General features: G+C 47.3%; 1 protein-coding gene across 1 annotated transcript in view; it reads left to right on the plus strand.

The window, feature by feature from the left end:
• Positions 1–1,045: 1,045 nt before the first annotated feature.
• LOC121865830 (irregular chiasm C-roughest protein-like) overlaps positions 1,046–15,811 on the plus strand; it is a gene marked incomplete at its 5' end in the record, with an annotated part of 36,786 nt that continues 22,020 nt past the window's right edge. The window contains 2 exons of the mRNA XM_042365383.1: positions 1,046–1,272; positions 14,556–14,743. Coding sequence (XP_042221317.1) covers positions 1,046–1,272; positions 14,556–14,743 — 415 coding nt within the window. The remainder of the gene's footprint in view (positions 1,273–14,555; positions 14,744–15,811) is intronic.

Genomic DNA, 15,811 nt, shown 5'->3' on the forward strand with positions numbered 1-15,811 from the left:
GGTTCCCATGTTGGTCACCTCTTCCTCCTATACCGCCGTTGGGGCCTTGTGGAGCTCTGTAAGTACAGTATGTCTACTGCAGATTTTTCGTTCAGGGTTTACTCCCGTAGCCTTATACCTTCCAAGGTTAATCTGCAAGGCAGCGGGGCAATGGTTGGTAGGCGCCAGGCTGTGTCCGCATGCCAGTGGGCCTTTGCTCCGTCCCTCTGGGGCTAACTGCTGCTCGAGATCCCATTCTGGTCTAGCCTGGGCCCACGGGGCACCCAGGTATCGTGTTTTGCCACAAGGAGGCACAGCAGGAATCTTGGTGAAGAGGCTGTGTCCTGGTAGGAAAAGACCTGTGCAAGCTGCTTCCTGTTCGCCACGATGGCTACCCAGCGGCGGTAGCTGAAAGTGAGAGGAAACAAGCAGTGCTTGCACCTTAACACTAACATAATGCTGTCATACTAGACGCATTACACCACCCTGTGCACACACACACACACCACACACACACACACACACACACACACACCCACACACTGATCTCGCCAGATTATGGATACATGATCCCATTCTAACCGCACAAGAACGACTGAGCCAAATATTACATATCTTACCTTATCTCCCGCCCACAGTTAACTATCTCTCACTTTGTCTCTCCCGCCCACAGTTTACTATCTCTTCCGCCCACAGTCAAATATATCCCGTCCGCAGTTAACTATCTCTCCCGCCCATAGTTATCTTCCCCGCCCACGGTTAACTATCTCCCCAGCCCACAGTTAACTATCTCCCCCGCCCACAGTTAACTATCTCTCGCCCTATCTCTCCCGCCCATAGTTAACTATCTCTCACCCTATCTGTCCCGCCCACAGTTAACTATCTCTCCCGCCCACAGTTAACTATCTCTCCCTATCTCTCCCGCCCACAATTAACTATCTCACCCTATCTCTCCCGCCCACAGTTAACTATCTCATCCTATCTCTCCCGACCACAGTTAACTATATCTCCCGCCCACAGTTAACTATCTCTCCCGCCCACAGTTAACTATCTCTCCCGCCCACAGGAGACTTCAGCCTCAGGATCCAGCCAGTATTGCTGGACGATGACGCGTTATACCAGTGCCAAGTTAGTGCCAGTGACGGGGTGCCAGGCATCAGGTCTCACACGGCGCGCCTCACCGTCTATGTGCCCCCTGACCACCCCAGGGTTAAGCCCCCCGTGTTGAGGACCACCGCGGGGATGACCGTCACGCTGGAGTGTGAGAGTAGTGGAGGACGACCCCAGCCTGAGGTGAGTGATGAGCACGAGGTTGAGGTTCTTCTCTCTCTCTCTCTCTGTGTCTGTCTGTCTGTGTGTCTGTCTGTCTGTTTCTTTCTCTCTCTGTATGTGTCATGTGTCACTTTTTCTCTCACTGTCTCTTTGTGTCTGTCTTTCTCTCTTTGTTACTCAAGCTTTCTCACTGTCTATCTGTCAATGTCTGTCTGTCTGTCTGTCTGTCAAACCGTGACACGAGTACACTATTTATACCAGGTTATAAGTCACACACCCGAGGCTGCCTGCTGAGAGCGTTGTGCAATTATGAATTTATTTAATTTTTGTTTTAGTAAGTAAACGAGGATATTGTATTTCATGTGTAGACGAAGTGAAGGGAAAAATGTGGTAATTTGGTGCAGAACAAATTAAACACACACACACACACACCTACACACACACACACACACACACACACACACACACACACACACACACACAGACACACACACACACACCCACACACACACACACACACACACACATACACACACACACACACACACACACACACACACACACACACACCCACACACACACACAGACACACAGACACACACACACACACCCACACACAGACACACACACACACCTACACACACACACACACACCACACACACACACACACACACACACACACACACACACAGACACACACACACACCTACACACACAAACACACACACACACACACACACACACACACACACACACACACACACACACACCTACACACACACACACATACGCCTACACACACACACTGCTACAAATTTAATTGCAGTACTCAGAAAAAAGGATCTTATTTGAAATATGATATACAGCTGTGGCAGACAACGTACAGAATTAATATTTACAGATATATAAAATTGTCAGCTTAGTTACCTGACCCGTCTTTCGTGCAGGGAACAGGTTATAGTGCAAGGAAATCCCCTAGGCCACCCGCACCTCCCTACCAAATTTCAGCTCTATCCTCAAAACTGTGGAAATGCTTAAAGAACACACACATGCACACACACTCCTACTACTTACTACTTTGTTGTCACTCGGAATCGAGTATGACGATCATCCAGCTATGATACAATGATATGAGGTATTAGGGATGTCACCTAGGTTAGTGAGTTTTGAGGTGACTAAAGAGCCCGATACGGGACCCGCAGCGTCGTTCACATTCGTTGCGCATGTGGAGGGCTCAATCTACTGCGGGAGGGGCGGTGGCAGCGTCTTTCCGGCGTTAGCGCTTGTCTGCCTCGGTCAGCAGTCGAGCTAACTTGACAGTATTGACACCTTCTCGTGTGGTGCTCCTCCAAGAGTTACGATGTGGAGTAATCGACTCCCAGGTGAAGGAGTCGATTTGGCACTTTTTCAGGTTTATCTTAAGACTATCCTTGTATCTTTTCAATTGCCCGCCGGCGTTACGTTTACTATTCGTTAGGTGACTGTAAAGTAGCTGGTTTGGTAGTCTACTGTCGTCCTTGTGAGTAACATGGCCAGTCCAGCGTAGTTGTTCATGGTTATTGGTAGCCTCGATGCTCCTACAGTTGGTATCAGCAAGAACACACACACACACACACACACACACACACACACACACACACACACACACACACACATACACATACAGAGAGCTAGAATTTTATGGTGTGGGGTGAGACGGAGGGAGACTGTGAGATTAAACGTTGTCATTGTGTCCTTTGTCAGTAAGTCAATCAGAAAAGGCATTCATAGAGCTACCATACGCAGCTAAAGAAGTAAGATATGCATGTAACTTAAGCGTTAAGGTGTCGGGTATTGAAAGTTTGTAGATGTATGGGTGTAAATTATGTGTATATTTTAAATAATACTTGTTAAAATTGTCCTATCATGCTACACAGGTACCCTCACTGCACCTCCCGGCCCTATCATGCTACAGGTATCCTCACTGCACCTCCCGGCCCTATCATGCTACAGGTACCCTCACTGCACCTCCCGGCCCTATCATGCTACAGGTACCCTCACTGCACCTCCCGGCCCTATCATGCTACAGGTACCCTCACTGCACCTCCCGGCCCTATCATGCTACAGGTACCCCACTGCATATCATGTTATTGCCCCTACTGCACCTCCTGGCCCTATCATAACAGGTGTCCCATTGCACCCCCGGCCCTACATAACAGGTACCCTCACTGCACCCCCCGGCCCTATCATGTAACAGGTGGCCCATTGCACCCTCCGGCCCTATCATGCCACAGGTACCCTCACTGCACCCCCGGCCCTATCATGTAACAGATTAAAAACAGAAAAACAGTGTTAACTCTTAATTCCCCACTGCAGATTTTAGAACTTAAATCCGTTCCAGGGCTTGATAATTGTTCATTAGATTTTTATTCTACGATAACCAACCTGAGGTCTGTCTGTCGTGACCTGACTGAACGATAAAATGATATTCCACCGAGGGATGAGTTTATTCCCCCCTACACACAGCCGCACTAACACAGCTATGGCCAAAACAATAAAGAAATTGATGTGAAATGAAGAGTAAGTGGAATTGAGAAAGGAGAGAGAGAGAGAGATAAGAGATAAACACACACACATACATATATACACACACACACACACACACACACGAGAAAATTTCATTACAAAAAATATTGAAAAAGAATATGATGTGCAGGAAAGAGAGAGTCATAGAGAGAAAGAATAAAATTTAATTGAAAACCGAAAATTCACCTCGCGAAATAAGCCATTACAATTGACCTGATTCACGCCTATCATATTGTGTGTGTGTGTGCGCGCGCTGTGTGTGTGTGTGTGTGTGTGTGTGTGTGTGTGTGTGTGTGTGTGTGTGTGTGTGTGTGTGTGTGTGTGTGTGTGTTTTACCAGTCACCTACAATGTCATCAACTTTACATGTCTCCCCAACACTTCTACTGCTGCGGTCAATCAGTTCTTTACACGTACAGACAAGTCGAAGCCTCACTATCATGCCCTGTATTTCAGTACATCAAACGAAGCTGTATTATATGACTCCTAACATTAACGATACGAGGTGCTTGTACAGAAAGAGAGAGAGAGAGAGACTCGGTTTCTGACAAGGAGTGACATATTATACAAGGATAACGGCGTATCCATGGTTTTGTTTGGCCGCAGTGGGGGAAAAATGAACCCCTCGGGAGAAATATATCCATCAGTCAGGTCAGGAAAGGCGAGAATTAATCAGGTCAACTAAACAAACACACAGCCAAACACCCGCATTCATATTTATTAGTTTTCAATATACGTAACATTAAAAGTAATTGACATTTACCATGTTCATGAAACCTGCAGTAATATAAAGCTGAAAAAAAATATTACACTAAAATAAATGGACTTTTTTGTGGCAATGTGTCAAGGTTTGGTAGGTCAGTCGCCATTATTCCTAGTTGGGGTAAGTCTCTGGTGCTGGATATAACAAACTCACTGTCTATGACGGCCACTGCGATAGTTATTAGATATTAATGATGAAAGCTTTAATACTTAGCCGTCAGTGCAGATTTATTTCATGTTGCAATAAAAAATATATGATGTACCATGAATTTACAGTGTATAATGGCCGGTAATGTAAAATATCTGTGAAAAGCGTAAATACTCACATGTATATTTGAAGGGAATATTTACAGTAATGCCGACTCTCTGATCACACCAACAACACTCTGGCCTAAACGGTGCCTGATAATGTAAACCGCCTGTAACGTAGTGTTGGTTTATAACACTCGCTCTATAGACGAGTAATAACACAACATTATTATTATAGCGTCATGTATATTATAGAAAAAAACATATAAACAGGAATAATAAGCTGGAGCCGTGTTATTAAGCACTGGGCACTACCCTCTACCGTCCTGCTGGTAACCTGTTGATTGTTCACAGTATTCTGAACACGTCTGAACATTTCCAGAATAATCAAGGAAGCAATTAGTGTGTTTGTAGTGACGGGGAGAGACACAACCCGCTGGCAAGGTTTACATTCCTAAGGAGATGTGTATAATATATTCACCCTTAAGAGGTACGGTACATAGTCTTCCACAGTGGTAATTAATTTACAGTTAAGACCCGAGGCACCTTAATGTGTACAGCGTGTGTTTATACAAAGAGGAATTGGTTATACAACTTAATATCCATGGTTTGGTAGTAATAACATCTGAAGATAATTTACAACTTCTTACTAATACGGTAACATTTGATGATAATTTACAACCTCTTAAGTTAAAACATTTACAAAAAGTTTAGAATTCAGGAAAAGTTTTAATCCAGATCCCGTGCCTTCAGATGACACATGATCATTAAGAATGGTTAATACTTCACGGTGAGTACGAATACAATCTAAATACCATTTGTAAGTCAACAGAATCCCTACAAGCACGACACTGGTTCAGAGGCCCGGGGTTGTTGTAGTGGGGGACTGTGATACGTAGGATATATATATAGTTGTATCGGAAGTGTGTGGGGCCCTGGGGAGGTATGTGAGGCCCCGGGGAGGTGTGTGGGGCCCTGGGGAGGTGTGTGGGCCCTGGAGGAGGTGTGTGGGGCCATGGGGAGGTGTGTGGCGTCTTGGGGAGGTATGTGGCGTCCTAGGGAGGTGTGTGGGGCCCCGGGGAGGTATGTGGTTCCCTGAGGAAGGTGTGTGGCGCCCTGGGGAGGTGTGTGGTTCACTGGGAAAGGTGTGTGGCACCCTGGGAGAGGTGTGTGGCGCCCTGGGAGAGGTGTGCGGTTCCCTGGGAAAGGTGTGTGTGGTGTACTGGGGGGTGGCGGTTCCTGGGGAGGTGTGGGGCCTGGGGAGGTGTGTGGGCCCTGGCAGGGTGTGGTTCCCTGGGAAAGCTGTGTGGGGCCCTGGGGAGGTGTGGAGCCCTGGGGAGGTGTGTGGTTCCCTGGGAATGGTGTGTGGGGGCCCTGGGGAGGTGTGTGGCGCCCTGGGAGAGGTGTGTGGCACCCTGGGGGTGTGTGGTTCCCTGGGGAGGTGTGTGACGCCCTGGGAAGTGTGTGGCACCCTGGGGAGGTGTGTGGCGCCCTGAGAGAGTGTGTGGGGCCCTGGAGGAGGTGTGTGGGCCCTGGGAGGTGTGTGGCCCTGGGGAAAGGTGTGTGGCGCCCTGGGGAGAGGTGTGTGTGGCGCCCCTGGGGAGGTGTGCGGCCTGGGGCCCTGTAGGTGTGTGGCACCCTGGGAGAGGTGTGCGGTTTCCTGGGGGGGTGTGTGTGGGGCCCTGGGGAGAGGTGTGTGGTTCCCTGGGGAAAGGTGTGTGGTTCCCTCCCTGGGGAGGTGTGTGGCACCCTGGGGAGGTGTGTGGGTTCCTGGGGAGGTGGTGGGGCCCTGGGTGGTGTGTGGCACCCTGGGGAGAGGTGGGGGGTGTGTGGGGCCCTGGGGGAGGTGTGGCGCCCTGAGGTGTGTGGGCCCTGGGGTGTGTGGTTCCTGGGGGGTGTGGAGGTGGGGAGGTGTGTGTGCCCCTGGGGAGGTGTGTGGTTCCCTGGGAAAGGTGTGTGGGGCCCTGGGAAGGTGTGTGGCGCCCTGGGAGAGTGTGTGGCACCCTGGGGAGTGTGTGGTTCCTGGGGGTGTGTGACGCCCTGGGAAGTGTGGCACCCTCGGGGAGGTGTGTGGCACCCTGGGGAAGTGTGGTGCCCCTGGGGAGGTGTGTGGCGCCCTGGGGGGAGGTGTGTGGTTCCTGCGCCCGGGGAGGTAACGGCAGGGGGCCGTCGCCTGTGCCCCTGATGAGGCCAATAATCCTCAGAGAGTCGTGGCTGTCGAGGAGCTCTTTAATATGCTCGGCAGTTCTGAAGCCTCGGGAAGGAATCTGGTCACACAGACAAGATTAGATTGAGTAATTAGGATAGGTCCCCTTAAAGGTGCAAGGAGACCACTAGATTCTCCATAAAGGTGCAGGATGATAGCCCAAGGAGACCACTAGATTCTCCATAAAGGTGTAGGATGATAGCCCAAGGAGACCACTAGATTCTCCATAAAGGTGCAGGATGATAGCCCAAGGAGACCACTAGATCCTCCATAAAGGTGTAGGATGATAGCCCAAGGAGACCACTAGATTCTCCATAAAGGTGTAGGATGATAGCCCAAGGAGACCACTAGATCCTCCATAAAGGTGTAGGATGATAGTCCAAGGAGGAAGACTCAGAAATCCTGGAAGATTCTTGAGTTTTGTTGTAATTCCTAACCTAACCTAACCTAACCTTACCTAATATGGACAAAAATCCAGCCATAGGAGTAAGACAAGAGGAAACAGTGAATCTCCATATAGCGGACTTCTCTCTCCATATAGCGGACTTCTCTCTCCATGTAGCGGACTTCTCTCTCCATGTAGCGGACTTCTCTCTCCATATAGCAGACTTCTCTCTCCATGTAGCGGACTTCTCTCTCCATGTAGCTGACTTCTCTCTCCAGAAGCGGACTTTCTCCATATATAGCAGACTTCTCTCTCCATATAGCGGACTTCTCCATATGTAGTTGACTTCTCCATATAGCGGACCTTCTCTCTCCATATAGCGGACTTCTCTCTCCATGAAGTGGACTTTCTCCATATAGCGGACTTCTTCTCTCCATATAGCAGACTTCTCTCTCTCCATGGAAGTGACTTCTCTCTCCATGTAGCTGACTTTCTCTCCATATAGCGGACTTTCTCCACAGTAGCGGACTTCTTTCTCCATGTAGCGGACTTCTCTTCTCCATATATGGACTTTCTCTCATATAGGCAGACTTCTCTCCATGTAGCGGACTTCTCTCTCCATGTAGCTGACTTCTCTCTCCATATAGCGGACTTCTCTCTCCATATAGCGGACTTCTCTCTCCATGTAGCGGACTTCTCTCTCCATATAGCGGACTTCTCTCTCCATATAGCGGAATTCTCTCTCCATATAGCGGACTTCTCTCTCCATATAGCGGACTTCTCTCTCCATATAATCCGTTAGTCGGGGGTTTCACAAATAACGGATCCTACATATAACGAAGTGTCCTCTGCCTAGTTCGTTAAATTGAGGTTTCATATCTAACGGACCCTTGATATAACGGATTTTCCTCTGTATAGTTCGTTAGATGTTTCATATCTAACGGACCCTTGATATAACGGATTTTCCTTTGTATAGTTCGTTAAAAGAGGTTTCACTGTAATGTAGGAAGGTGAGAGGGAGGAGAGGGGTAATGTAGGAAGGTGAGAGGGAGGAGAGGGGTAATGTAGGAAGGTGAGAGGGAGGAGAGGGGTAATGTAGGAAGGTGAAAGGGAGGAGAGGGGTAATGTAGGAAGGTGAGAGGGAGGAGAGTCTCGAAGGACCTCACGCAGGAGATGCAGACAGGTAGTGTCCTACAGGGATAATGGTCTCTATGGACGTGAGAAGAGTGTGTCCTATAATCATTAGTGGTAGTTATAGTCCCTAGTGGAGGGTTAGAACAGTATAGTCCCTAGTGGAGGGTTATAGTGCAGTTATAGTCCCTAGTGGAGGGTTGTAGTGAGTTATAGCCCTAGTGGAGGGTTATAGTGGATATTGTCCCTAGTGAGGGTTATAGTGGTTATAGTCCCTAGTGTGGTTATAGGTTATTGTCCCTAGTGGAGGGTGAAGTATAGTCCCTAGTGGAGGGTTATAGTGGAGTTATAGTCCCTAGTGGAGGGTTGTAGGAGTTATAGTCCCTAGTGGAGGGTTATAGTGGTTATTGTCCCTAGTGAGGTTATAGGGTTATAGTCCCTAGTGGAGGGTTATAGTGGTTATTGTCCTAGTGGAGGGTCATAGTGGTTATTGTCCCTAGTGAGGGTTATAGTGGTTATTGTCCCTAGTGGAGGGTCATAGTGGTTATGTCCCTAGTGGAATGGTCATAGTTCAGTTATAGTCCCTAGTGGAGGTTAGGGAGTTATAGTCCCTAGTGGAGGGTCATAGTGCAGTTATAGTCCCTAGTGGAGGTTATAGTGCAGTTATATTCTAGGTGAGGGTCATAGTGTTATAGTCCCTAGTGGAGGGTCATAGTGCAGTTATAGTCCCTAGTGGAGGGTTATAGTGGTTATAGTCCCTAGTGGAGGGTTATAGTGAGTTATAGTCCCTAGTGGAGGGTCATAGTGGTTATTGTCCCTAGTGAGGTCATATGCAGTTATAGTCCCTAGTGGAGGGTATAGGTTTATAGTCCCTAGTGGAGGGTTATAGTGGTTATTGTCCCTAGTGGAGGGTTATAGCATATAGTCCCTAGTGGAGGTTATAGCGGTTATAGTCCCAGTGGAGGGTTATAGCGGTTATAGTCCCTAGTGGAGGTTATAGTGGTTATTTTCCTAGTGGAGGGTTATAGTGGTTATTGTCCCTAGTGGAGGGTTATAGCGGTTATAGTCCCTAGTGGAGGTTTTAGTGGTTATAGTCCCTAGTGGAAGGTTATAGTGTTATAGTCCCTAGTGGAGGGTTATAGTGGTTATAGTCCCTAGTGGAGGGTTTTAGTGGTTATTGTCCCTAGTGGAGGGTTATAGTGTTATTGTCCCTAGTGGAGGTTATAGTGGTTATAGTCCCTAGTGGAGGGTTATAGTGTTATTGTCCTAGTGGAGGGTTATAGTGGTTATTGTCCCTAGTGGAGGTTATAGGGGTTATAGTCCCTAGTGGAGGGTTATAGTGGTTATTGTCCCTAGTGGAGGGTTGTAATGGAGTTATAGTCCCTAGTGGAGGGTTATAGTGAGTTATTGTCCTTGAGGTTATAGTGGTTATTGTCCCTAGTGGAGGGTTATAGCGGTTATAGTCCTAGTGGAGGTTATAGTGGTTATTGTCCCTAGTGGAGGGTTATAGCGGTTATAGTCCCTAGTGGAGGGTTATAGTGGTTATTGTCCTAGTGGAGGGCATAGTGGAGTTATAGTCCCTAGTGGAGGGTTATAGGAGTTATTGTCCCTAGTGGAGGGTTGTAGTGAGTTGTCCCTAGTGGAGGGTTGTATGGAGTTATAGTCCTAGTGGAGGTTATAGTGGTTGTCCCTAGTGGAGGGTTATAGTGCAGTTATAGTCCCTAGTGGAGGTTATAGCGGTTATAGTCCCTAGTGGAGGTTATGGTTATTGTCCTAGTGGAGGGTTATAGCATATAGTCCCTAGTGGAGGGTTATAGTGGTTATTGTCCCTAGTGAGGGTCATAGTTATAGTCCCTAGTGGAGGGTTATAGCAGTTATTGTCCCTAGTGGAGGGTCAGGCAGTTATAGTCCCTAGTGGAGGGTTATAGTGCAGTTATTGTCCCTAGTGGAGGGTTGTAGGAGTTATTGTCCCTAGTGGAGGTTATAGTGGTTATTGTCCCTAGTGGAGGGTCATAGTGCAGTTATAGTCCCTAGTGGAGGGTTAAGTGGAGTTATTGTCCTAGTGGAGGGGTAGTGGAGTTATTGTCCCTAGTGGAGGGTTATAGTGGTTATTGTCCCTAGTGGAGGGTTATAGTGCAGTTATAGTCCCTAGTGGAGGGTTATAGTGGAGTTATTGTCCCTAGTGGAGGGTTGTAGTGGAGTTATTGTCCCTAGTGGAGGGTTATAGTGGTTATTGTCCCTAGTGGAGGGTTATAGTGGTTATAGTCCTAGTGGAGGGTTATAGTGTGGTTGGTCCCTAGTGGAGGGTCATAGTGGTTATTGTCCCTAGTGGAGGGTTATAGTGGTTATTGTCCCTAGTGGAGGTCATAGTGCAGTTATAGTCCCTAGTGGAGGGTTGTAGTGGTTATTGTCCTAGTGGAGGGTCATAGTGCAGTTATAGTCCCTAGTGGAGGGTTATAGTGCAGTTATAGTCCCTAGTGGAGGGTTACAGGAGTTATTGTCTCAGTGGAGGGTTGTAGGAGTTATTGTCCTAGTGGAGGGTTGTAGTGGAGTTATTGTCCCTAGTGGAGGGTTGTAGTGGAGTTATTGTCCCTAGTGGAGGGTTATAGTGGTTATTGTCCCAGTGGAGGTCATAGTGCAGTTATAGTCCCTAGTGAAGGTTACAGTGGAGTTATTGTCCCTAGTGGAGGGTTGTAGTGGAGTTATTGTCCCTAGTGGAGGGTTGTAGTGGAGTTATTGTCCCTAGTGGAGGTTATAGTGGAGTTATAGTTCCTAGTGGAGGGTTATAGTGGTTTTGTCCCTAGTGGAGGGTTATAGTGGTTATTGTCCCTAGTGGAGGGTCATAGTGCAGTTATAGTCCTAGTGGAGGTTATAGTGGTTATTGTCCTAGTGGATGGTCATAGTTCAGTTATAGTCCCTAGTGGAGGGTTATAGTGGAGTTATAGTTCCTAGTGGAAGGTTATAGTGGTTATTGTCCCTAGTGGATGGTCATAGTGCAGTTATAGTTCCTTGAGTGGAGGGTTATAGTGGTTATAGTCCCTAGTGGAGGGTTATAGGTTATTGTCCTAGTGGAGGTCATAGCAGTTATAGTTCCTAGTGGAGGTTATAGTGGTTATTGTCCCTAGTGGATGGTCATAGTTCAGTTATAGTTCCTAGTGGAGGTTATAGTGCAGTTATAGTCCCTAGTGGAAGGTAGTGCAGTTATAGTCCCAGTGGAGGGTTATAGTGGAGTTATTGTCCCTAGTGAGGGTTATAGTGGTTATAGTCCCTAGTGGAGGGTTGTAGTGGAGTTATTGTCCCTAGTGGAGGGTTATAGTGGTTATAGTCCCTAGTGGAGGTTATAGTGGTTATTGTCCCTAGTGAGGGGCTAGTGCAGTTATAGTTCCTAGTGGAGGGTTATAGTGGTTATTGTCCCTAGTGGAGGTCATAGTGCAGTTATAGTTCCTAGTGGAGGGTTATAGTGCAGTTATAGTCCCTAGTGGAGGGTCATAGTGCAGTTATAGTCCTAGTGAGGGTTATAGGTTATAGTCCCTAGTGGAGGGTTATAGTGGTTATTGTCCCTAGTGAGAGGTCATAGTGCAGTTATAGTTCCTAGTGGAGGGTTATAGTGGTTATTGTCCCTAGTGGAGGGTCATAGTGCAGTTATAGTTCCTAGTGGAGGGTTATAGTGCAGTTATAGTCCCTAGTGGAGGGTTATAGTGGTTATAGTCCCTAGTGGAGGGTCATAGTGCAGTTATAGTCCCTAGTGGAGGTTATAGTGCAGTTATAGTCCCTAGTGAGGGTTATAGTGCAGTTATAGTCCTAGTGGAGGTTATAGTGGAGTTATATCCCTAGTGGAGGTTATAGTGAGTTATAGTCCCTGTGGAGGTCATAGTGCAGTTATAGTCCCTAGTGGAGGGTTATAGTGGAGTTATAGTCCCTAGTGGAGGTCATAGTGAGTTATAGTCCCTAGTGGAGGGTTATAGTGGTTATAGTCCCTAGTGGAGGTTATAGTGGTTATAGTCCCTAGTGGAGGGTTATAGTGGAGTTATAGTCCCTAGTGGAGGGTTATAGTGGAGTTGTAGAAGGAAGAGATAAATGCAGGAGAAACGTAGAGAAAATGTTGATAAAAACAAAAGGAAAGAGACGAAATAGTGACATAAAAGAGAATAAAGTGTAACAGGAGTAGACGAGAGAAAGAGACCCGGAGAGAGAGAAGAGAAGAGGAATTGACAGAGAAATAAGTAAAAAAAAATAGAATAAGATACATGAAGAATTAAAAAGAAGAAAAAAATAGAACATGAAGAGAAAATAAATATGAAAATTTATGAAAATTTAACAACTAAAAAAAATGAATTAAAGAAAAAGAAAAGAAGAGGAAAAATATATGAAAAAACAAGTAAACGGATATAAATACCACAACAATGGGATGAAAGAGAAGTAGAGGAAGGAAAATAAAGAGGAGGAATAGGAGAGACAGATAAAGTTGGGGTCAGAAGAGAGGATGATGGATGGAACGAAAAAGAATGGGAGTAACAAGTGTGATAAGAATTATGGATGGCTGAGGGAGAGGGGAAGTGAGAGATGGGTGAGAGGGGAGGCGAGAGGGGAGGCGAGAGATGGGTGAGAGGGGAAGTGAGAAATGGATGAGAGGGGAAGTGAGAGGGAGGCGAGAGATGAGGAGAGGGGAGCAGAGTGGAGAGGGGAAGGCAGAGGGGAGGCGAGATGAGGGAGAGATGAGTGAGAGGGAAGTGAGAGGGGAGGCGAGAGATGAGGAGAGATGGGTGAGAGGGGAGGCGAGAGATGGGTGAGAGGGGAAATGAGAGATGGGTGAGAGGGGAAGTGAGAAATGGATGAGAGGGGAAGTGAGAGATGGGTGAGAGGGGTTGATGGTAGGTCAGATAAAAAGAAGTGTGTGGAATCATATTTACAGGTGGGGAAGAAAAAAGAGAGAGAGAGAGAGAGAGAGAGAGAGAGAGATTAAGAATAAACTAATATCTAGGGTGAGAGTGATGACCAAATGAGAATAGGAAGTAGAGGTAAGCCAATAAAAGCAGGAATAAGTGGGGTGAGAGGGAGAGAGGGAGAGGAGAAGGTCGAGGATAAAAAGACTTCCGCAAATAGATTGGAAAGTTACAAGATTTGGGGAGAGACAGATTAAGTGATAAGAGGGGAGATGAAGAGGGGATAAAATGGGTGTGACATAGGGTGTGATGATTGAAGGGGAAAAGGACTAGAAGATAGGAGAGAGAGATCTGGGACGGTCATGAAGGCAGCACAGTACTGAGGTGTTATGTGCCAGCCGAAAATATTGAACAGCTGGTGGCATCCTGTTATGTTTAGAACACAAGCAACTTTATTCGCTGTTTCTCGAGTTTTCTGTCTGTTTTATCTGTTTTTCTCTTTTTTCTGTCTGTCACTCTCTGTTTTTCTCTCTTCTGTCTGTGTTCACTCTATATTATTCTCATTCTTTTTCTCTATTTTATCTTGTACTTTTCTGTCTATGTTCGGTTTTTTTCTTCTCTTTTCTGTCAATCTATTTCTCTTTATATTTGTTTGTCAATATCTTTCTTATTTTTCTGTCTCCTGGTGCTGTATTACTTCTGATCGTTGGAAAGAAACTAAGAGAAAACAATTGGAAAAGTTTGGAGGGAATGGCAGTCAGTCTGATAGGTCTTAACGCCCAGGTAAACGTCATTATGTTATGTCAGGAGACTTTATAGTATCAATGATAATGACTAAATAACTCTTAGGTGTATTGCACAGAATATTACAAGGAATTAGGTCAAATAAGTAGGAATTTGACCTGTTTTTGTGTCAGGTAAAAATAATAAGAAGAACATTACTAACGTAGTTTTAATAACTTTGATCATCTTGTTAATTATTTGTCAGTTTTAGGTAAAAGGAAATGAAAACGCGGCATTAACGCAGCAATGTTTTGTTGGTCACTCTTATTTATACTTGTATAAGAATAGGTTACGTCTTAATTGTCCTTAATAACAAGCTACTCCTTCACGGCCTCCTGCAGATCCAGTGGGTGGACGACAGCCGGCGGGAGACCATCAGGACCGGGTCTCTCCTGGCGACAGAGACCATGTCTGACGGGAAGCGCGTCACGGTCCGCTCTCGCCTCTCCTTCACCCCCCGCCGCTCTCATCACAATTCTTCCCTCACCTGCCTCACCTCCAACCAGGCCCTCAGCTCACCCCTCTCCAGGTGGGTATAACTGGCCCTCAGTTCACCCCTCACCAGGTGGGTATAACTGGCCCTCAGCTCACCCCTCTCCGGGTGGGCATTACTGGCCCTCAGCTCACCCCCTCCAGGTAGGTATAACTGGCCCTCAGCTCACCCCTCTCCAGGTGGCATTACTGGCCCTCAGCTCACCCCTCTCCAGGTGGGTATTACTGGCCCTCAGCTCACCCTCTCCAGGTGGGTACACGGCCTCAGCTCACCCCTCCAGGTGGGTATAACTGGCCCTCAGCTCACCCCTCCAGGTGGGTATTACTGGCCTCAGCTCACCTCCAGGTGGGTATTACTGGCCCTCAGCTCACCCCTCTCCAGGTGGGTATAACTGGCCCTCAGCTCACCCCTCTCCAGGTGGGTATAACTGACCTCAGCTCACCCCTCTCCAGGTGGGTATAACTGGCTCTCAGATCACCCCTCCAGGTGGGTAACTGACCCTCAGCTCACCCTCTCCAGGTGGGTATAACTGACCCTCAGCTCACCCCTCCAGGTGGGTATAACTGACCCTCAGCTCACCCTCTCCAGGTGGGTATAACTGGCCCTCAGCTCACCCCTTCCAGGTGGGTATAAATGGCCCCTCAGCCACCCCCTCCAGGTGGGTATAACTGGCCCTCAGCTCACCCCTCTCCAGGTGGATATAACTGGCCCTCAGCTCACCCCTCTCCAGGTGAGTATAACTGACCCTCATCTACCACCTCCACCCCAGCTAGGTCATTGGTTAGGACAGGTCAGCCGTGATGGTCAGCCAGTGTAATGTAGGAACTTAACCTTTTGGACACACTTTATACCCACATATTACATTATAACCCAGTGCTATGTGGGGTCCTCTACACCCATGATGACCTAAAGTGTAAGTATTTGTCACCTACACATGAGAGAGAGAGAGAGAGAGAGAGAGAGAGAGAGAGACAGAGATGTGTAACAAGGCCTGTTATAGGCTGTTATCCCCACACATGTTATTATATGCTCCAACCACGTCAATGTACACAGGCGGTAGTGTGTGTGTGTGTCTGTCTGTTGTTCCTATTTTGTATTTCATGA

Source organism: Homarus americanus, unplaced genomic scaffold (genome assembly GCF_018991925.1).
Source record: "Homarus americanus isolate GMGI-L3 unplaced genomic scaffold, GMGI_Hamer_2.0 scaffold17213, whole genome shotgun sequence".
Classification (NCBI taxonomy): Eukaryota; Metazoa; Arthropoda; class Malacostraca; order Decapoda; family Nephropidae; genus Homarus; species Homarus americanus.